Source organism: Austrofundulus limnaeus, unplaced genomic scaffold, assembly GCF_001266775.1.
Source record: "Austrofundulus limnaeus strain Quisiro unplaced genomic scaffold, Austrofundulus_limnaeus-1.0 Scaffold72, whole genome shotgun sequence".
Classification (NCBI taxonomy): Eukaryota; Metazoa; Chordata; class Actinopteri; order Cyprinodontiformes; family Rivulidae; genus Austrofundulus; species Austrofundulus limnaeus.
Window position 1 is genome coordinate 1,827,006 of NW_013952474.1, and position 7,121 is coordinate 1,834,126.

Here is a 7,121-nt window from a genome sequence, read left to right on the forward strand (position 1 = left end):
GTCCAAGATTAACCTTCAGGGTGGATATAGTTTTTTAGCAGCCTTGCACCGAGGACCTATCCATGTCATCATTTACCCAGAATGCTTTGCGTGTAAATAAAATGGTTCCGTCTGTGTTAAAATATATTTTTTAAAATTTACAAAACTAAACAGCCTACAGTATTTTTACAGATATGTGTTTATCAAATAAAGTCTGATGTTACAACTAATCAGGGATCCCTTTTAAAGCCGCTCCTCCTTTTACTTTAACGTTATCCTTCTGCAGGTGTGCTTGGCTCTGACAGCAGCTTCAGCATCACTCCTCTTTGCTCGTAGTGTTTCTAGGAGCCTCTCTGACTCACGTTCCGTTCAACTCCTCGRCTCTCTGCATCCGGACTTCAGACAGCAAAGCGCACACGCGGGACACGCTGGTTTAACGTCCGTCTTTGTTCACGCAGGACGAGAACTACCAGGGCGTGGTCCAGTACGCCGTGTCGCTGGTGGACGTGCTGCTCTTCATCCACTACCTGGCCGTGGTCCTGCTGGAGCTCCGGCAGCTCCAGCCATGCTTCTCCGTGTGCGTCACACGCTCCACGGACGGAGTCACCAGGCACTACAACCTGGGCCAGCTCAGGTGAGACGAAACGTGTTGATTTATTTCATCTGTGATTGGCTCAGAGGGGTTTGTTTCCTCAGGATCAGATGTTCGGGTTGAAAAAAAAAAGATTTTTCTCACGTCTGTGTCTGTTTGTTAGCAAAATATCTCAGGAATCACAAAGTGTACATCCTCAATCAATTAGCCTTTGGAGTCAAACAGAACCACAGTAAACTGACCTTTGCCAACACAAAATTGTCTCTAATATATAGATGGCTACACTATAATTAGTACTAGTACTACTAATAGTCTAAAACCAAATCATCCAGTTTCTTAAAGGGCTTTTCCTTTTCGGGACACAGGGAGTTGGTGTCTAACAGTCGCTGTGAGAGACGGGGGAATCCTGGACAGGTCTCCAGTCCATCACAGGGACACATAGAGACGATCATTGCTCTCTCACTTAAGGATAGTTTAGAGCTACCATTGAACCCAACATGTGTGTTTTTGGTCCGAGAAACCAGAGTACTTGGAGGAAACCATCAGAAAGACCAGAACCTGAGGCAACACCTCCAATCATGCACCACCATGCCTCCACCAGACAAACCAGTGGTCCTCAGTCCTGATCCTGGAGGATCATCYCCATCCTGCAGGTTTTAGATGTTTCCCTGTGGAGGACTTTAAGACCTGTTTGACCCACCTGATCTGAATGAAAGAGTGACTTAACAATCGTTCATTCAGATCAGGTGGGTCAAAGCAYGGAAACCTTTAGACATGCTGGTTGCTGGCCCTCCAGGACCAGGACTCAGGACCACTGATCCCACCCAAAGTGTGTTTTAGGATCTGTGAAACCACATTAAACCYAATGCACATCTTTATTTCCACAGTTTGAGTGCTTTTAAATGGTTTGACAGGATCATGGGTAATATGACAGCACACCTGTAAAACCGGGGGGCTCAGGTTCGGCAGGAGGAGGTCTTCATCCTGTCATAAAAGAGGCTTTGTCTATAAATCCTTCAGGTTTTATTAGACTGAGACTGGAGGCTGTGAGAGGATACCAGGGAGTAGCTGGAGAGCTAAATTTGTTGGACTAAAAATGGGATTTAATGTTTTTGTTTTTCCTGATAAGATCTGCAAACCTGATTTCTCCAGTCTGACAATGAAACTTTTCTTAAACACGACCCTCTTATTAACTATTAAACAATCATTCTCTATTCTCTCTTACATTTCCCCCCTGCTTCAGTCTCTGGGGTCTTTCCTCTCTTCCTTCTTTCTGRGGCGTTTCCTCTCTGAAGTCTTCCCCTCCCTCTCCTTTGTCTCTCCTGGCACCATTTCTCTCCCAACCAGCCACTGTACCTTTCTCTTTTTTTGAAAAATCTTTAACCTTTATTGGTAACATGTAGTTTTCCAGCAGGTTGACTTCTTGTCTTTTTAAATCGACATAAAATCTTCTGTCTCGTATTTCATCTGTTTGGCTTGGGGTGTCCCAGTTTCTCTGCCTTCATCTCATCACAGAACATCACATTCGCTGCAGTCTTCACTCATTCTTTTCTCCATAAACAAATTTTAATATTGCTCAAATCTTGAGACCTACAGTTTTGCACCATTGATCACCAGCTGATCTTATCGAGACTTCTCTGATGCTGCTTAAGTTTCCATTATCTCATTGATCACCCATCACCCACTCCAGTTTCTATTTGTTTAGAGTAATTCACATTTGGAGCCAGAATCATGAGTCGTATGAATCTCTCAACTTTTATTTTTACATCTACTTTTTAGCTTTACATCATATTTCAGCTTATGATGATTGATTTAGCTTGTGCCTAGTCATCATCAGAGTACCATAGAGMTATCCTGAGTATCACCAGTAATTCTTGTACCACAGACTGAGAACCGTGGAATGCTTACAGAATGCTAAGTAATGTTTTCTGTGAACAAACAGGTTTTACAACAGTTCAATCTCTGTACCTACAATCTTTCCTCAATTCTAACAGTCTCTRTTGTCTGGTGAGAAAAATTGCAGCTGTGTATTTCTCTTATTGAACATTTAGGAACATGTTGCACTTTTTTTCAAACTTTATTCATTTCTTTAAAAATAACAAAATTTATGTACAATAAAAATACAAATCATAAATAAAATGAAAGGCGGCAGAAAAAAGAGAAAAGTCATTTAGTATCTGCGCTTTTTTTCTCAAAAATAAAATTTTAAACAATAATAATCCACAAACAAAAACTAAACAAAAACAACCTCAAATCCTTGTTGAACAACATTTCATATGAATACACATATTGTTTCATATTTCTTTAACAAAGTGACTTTTATCTTTCTCTTAAACGTAAATATTGTTCTGGCATTTTTGACATCGCTCTCCAGATTGTTCCATAGTCTTATTCCTTGTCAAAGTACACCGGTCCCTCAAACTAGTTCAAAATCCAGGTTTCACAAACATCTCTACCCTTTCAGATTATAACAACTTTCTCTTTTAACAAAATGTAATTGGTTGTTTAAAGGTAATATACATTTGTGAGCCTTGTACATAACCTATAAAATATTATAATCAACCAACTCATAGAACTTTAATAATTTCAACTGATAAAATAATATATTTGATGGGTGACTGTAGTGTTTTGTAGCAATAATTCTTACAGCTCTTTTCTGTAAAATAAAAATAGGGTTTATAATTGTTTTACATGCTTTTCCCCAGACTTCAGTGCAATAAATCAGGTGTGGAACAACCATTACATTWTACAACATATACAGAGCTCTATCATTAAATAACTCCCTTACTTTATYCAYTACTCCAATAGATTTAGCAATTTTTGTTCTTAGATAATTTATGTGAGGTCTCCATGTCAGCGTTTCATCAATGACAACACCCAGAAACTTCGCCTCACTGACTCTACAGATCTCAACACCATSACCTCTAAATGGAACATCAATAATTCCCTTTCTGCTACCGAATGTCATATAGTTAGTTTTATCTAAATTTAATGATAATTTATTAATTTTAAATTTAAGAGTGTGTTTCACATTTAGGAACATGCTGCACATCCAGGAAGTTTTAGGGCTTTTTTTTTCTCTTGTTTTATTGGGTTATATTAGATCTAGATTTGGTTTATATTTTCTCCTTTTGTTTCTATTGTTTGCTCAGCTTGATTGAGATCAGAAAAAGACGAGGCTCGCCTCACTTTTATAAAAAAGTCTGTTTAAATATTGATCTTTGCTCTGAATTCCTTCTGTTAACCAGCAGAACAATGTTACATTCCTGCTGCACTTTTAGCAGATATGAACACTGTTGATAAAAAAAAAAAAAATTCTTAGTTTTGCCAAATTAATGATGCTGTGCTGCTAAAATGATGTGAGCTGTCAAATTTGAYATTTTTTTTGTATTCAGCATTTGTGTCTCAGCTTTTAAATCCCCAAATAAGAGTTAGTTTATTTTTTAAGCTTTTGTTTGTGACTGCTGACWTACATTAACTGAGCAAATTAATAGACGTGCATGAGTTATTATTTGAACAGTGATCCACATTCAGTTTTAAACAACTTTCAGTGATTTTCTCTGATGTGACTGTCGGAGATGTGATCAGATGATAAAGCAGGAAAAATAAATGTGGTTTGAACGCTGCCTGGATGCTTTCATTGGTTTGTGGTTTGTACAGAAACAAAATAAACAGAAAAAGAGGTCAGAGAAAAGGAGCTGTGGGACAGGAATGTTGCTGTGACAAGAAGCACATGATAAGACCTACTTTGCATTTATTAAAGTTAGATTTCCACGTGGATAAAACCCTGAAACAGTCCCACTGATCTGTTTCTCTCAAAACAAACAAAATGCAGAACTTCAAAAACCCGAATCATACTTCTGTAATAATTTGTCGTATAAATGCTAAAAGATTGCACAAACAACTGTCGCGGGAAGATGGACAGAAACACGGCGAAAGGATGTTAAATAGACAAACAGTCTTGCGGGTATGTTCGTAAAGTCATTTATTAATGGGCAGACATGAAACAGAAAACAATCAGGAAGTCTGTTGGATGTGGCCCGCCCGTCATTGGCTGCCAAGCAATGATATACTGTCAGCTAACATCATGTGATAATGACCAACCAATCATAACCTGCCTCATCCTGATACGTTAAAGTAGGTCAACTTGATGATGACGTCCAGAGGATATCACAAGATATGAACAGTGGACAGTGTCAAGGTGATKGAGAAATAATTAGGCCACAACACAACAATGAATAAACATGCAGACTCCTCTGAATGAGTGATAGTCTTTCTGCAGCTTTAGTTCTTAAATGTACTCTGTCATTGATATCTGCAGCACATTTSAAAAATGCTGGAACACAGGACCTCATAAGACTTGTTTGTGTTTGGAACTAAACTGTGATAAATATAAACTGTATTACATCAGCTGAAATTCTTTAAATATGATCCATTTGAATAAAATAGTAATTTAAAGCAGAAATCTGTCAGTCTGATTAATAATAAAATGGTTATTGAAGTTATTCTGTGCTATAATTTTAAATATACCTAATTTGAATACAATTGTTTTTTTAAATGTAAAAAAATGTAAATGAACGAAATCAGCAAAACTGATGCAAAATTTGGCATTTAACATATATATTTGATCATTTATTAAATGATGTGTCTAAAAAATTGTTAGTACATCAGTGAGAAAAGCTGCAGACTTGGAAAATGAGTTTTAATTTGTTCTATATTGAAACATTTAAACGCTCTAAATGTTTCTGCGGTGAGACCTTTGGTTCAGGAACAGAAGCTGGAGGTTTCAGGTGATTTATGACCTCTGACGTGTGAAAACTGCTTGTGTACAGTTTGTTTTATTACTGAAAGACAAGACCCGACACGTCTCGATCCTGGGTGTGAAGGATCCGGATCCACTCAGAACCTTCTCCCGTCGTTAAAGTTCTTCTGACTGGATTAATAAAACCTGAAGCAGACAGGAAGTTCAGCCGCTCTCAGCCAAACTGAAGCTGTTCCACAGATAACTGTTCCACAGATTTTCACTCATCTGTTTTCCTGTATTTTCTCCTGGTTCTGTGAGAAATGTTGGTTTTTTTTTTGAGGGTCTTCCTGTTTTTTATGACTCTGAGGGGTTTTTCCCACCGAGGAATTAATTTAAGTATTGCTTTCAGGTCTTTAGCTCCCCCTCCTCATTGTGTTGTCRTGCAGAAAGACCAGAATCTTTATATTTATTCACTGAAATCCTTTGAAAGGAAGCCAAAAGAAATGTATGTTTCTCTGTATTATTCAGGGATTTTCAGGTGTCTGCTTCCTCCAGGTGGAAAAGAAAACATCTTTCGTCCTGTTCTTTTCTCAGATTTTAAAGCTGAAACGTTCCCGTCGGCCTTCACCTTTATTTTTTTCCTCTTCCTCAGTATTCAGAGGGCAGCTCTGGCCGTCGTGGAGCACTACTACAGCGACTTCCCCATCCACAACCCGGCGCTGCTTTCTGCCTCCAAGAACCGTGCTGCCAAGCACCTGGCCGGCCTCAAGGTCTACAACGTGGACGGTGAGTTCCCAGCTGCCCCTGCTGCTGAGGGGGCGGGGCCTGTAGTTTCTACTTTGTGTCTTCTGAGTCTCGGCCTTTGCTTCAGTGTGGATAAAATAAATAAATGGATTTAAATCTAAATAATATCACTAAATTTCTCAAAGCAGCTAAGGGGTCTGGTTCTGTGAGGCTCCATCTTTCCCCCAGAGATATTTAAACTCCTCCACCTGAGTCAGAACCTCACCCCAGACCCAAAAAGGATAGTCCATCCCTTCCAGACTGAGAACCACGACCTCAGATCTGGAGGTTCTGATCCTGATCCCAGCTGTGAACCACATCAGGCTGGAGATCACAGCACCGAGTCTGACTCCCACCATGAAGGGGTCCAGGCCTCTGCACACCTGTTTTTTAAAGTAACCAACCTCTAACCCTAATATATTAACTGTATGGTAGCTTGTCTGGTTCCTCATGAAGCCTCTACAGCAGGAGTGTCAAACTCATTTTCTCTCGGGGGCCACATGATCTTTTTGGTGGCCCTCACAGGGCCATTTGTAAATAACWTTGTTTTTAACTTTGACTAAACATGAAACATCATGTTCCTCAACCCCTCTCACTGAACACAAATAACTGAGCTCTTCGTGGTATTTCCTGCAGAGAAACAGCGTTTTAACCTATCTTCTTATGAACCATGAAAAGTACAACATGTACCACTGACCAAACGTGAGATAAATACAGAAATACTATTAAAAGTTAAGCTCAGAGAGTTCTATTTCGTGTAAGCTCCGCCCTCTAAGGCTATCGCAGATGGGTACCCCCGTGCGCGTACGCGCATTCTGAAGACCAATAGTCCACGCCCACGTGACGTGGGCCTCACCTCGGTCCGTATAAAAGGGGAGGACGGACCTGAGTTCAGCTCCCCTTTTTTCTTCAGGTTCGGCATTCTGCATGTACCATAGAAGACGCCCATACATGTACAGTGGTTTGCAAAAGTATTCATACCCCTTGAACTTTTCCATATTTTGTCACATTACAACCACAAAC

At 39.6% G+C, this 7,121-nt stretch overlaps 1 protein-coding gene across 1 annotated transcript in view; it reads left to right on the forward strand.

Annotated features, from left to right (window-relative positions):
* LOC106519170 (vang-like protein 1) overlaps window positions 1–7,121 on the forward strand; it is a gene marked incomplete at its 5' end in the record, with an annotated part of 62,842 nt that overhangs the window by 45,703 nt on the left and 10,018 nt on the right. The window contains 2 exon segments of the mRNA XM_014010730.1: window positions 438–613; window positions 5,968–6,101. Of these exon segments, the coding sequence (XP_013866184.1) occupies window positions 438–613; window positions 5,968–6,101 (310 nt within the window).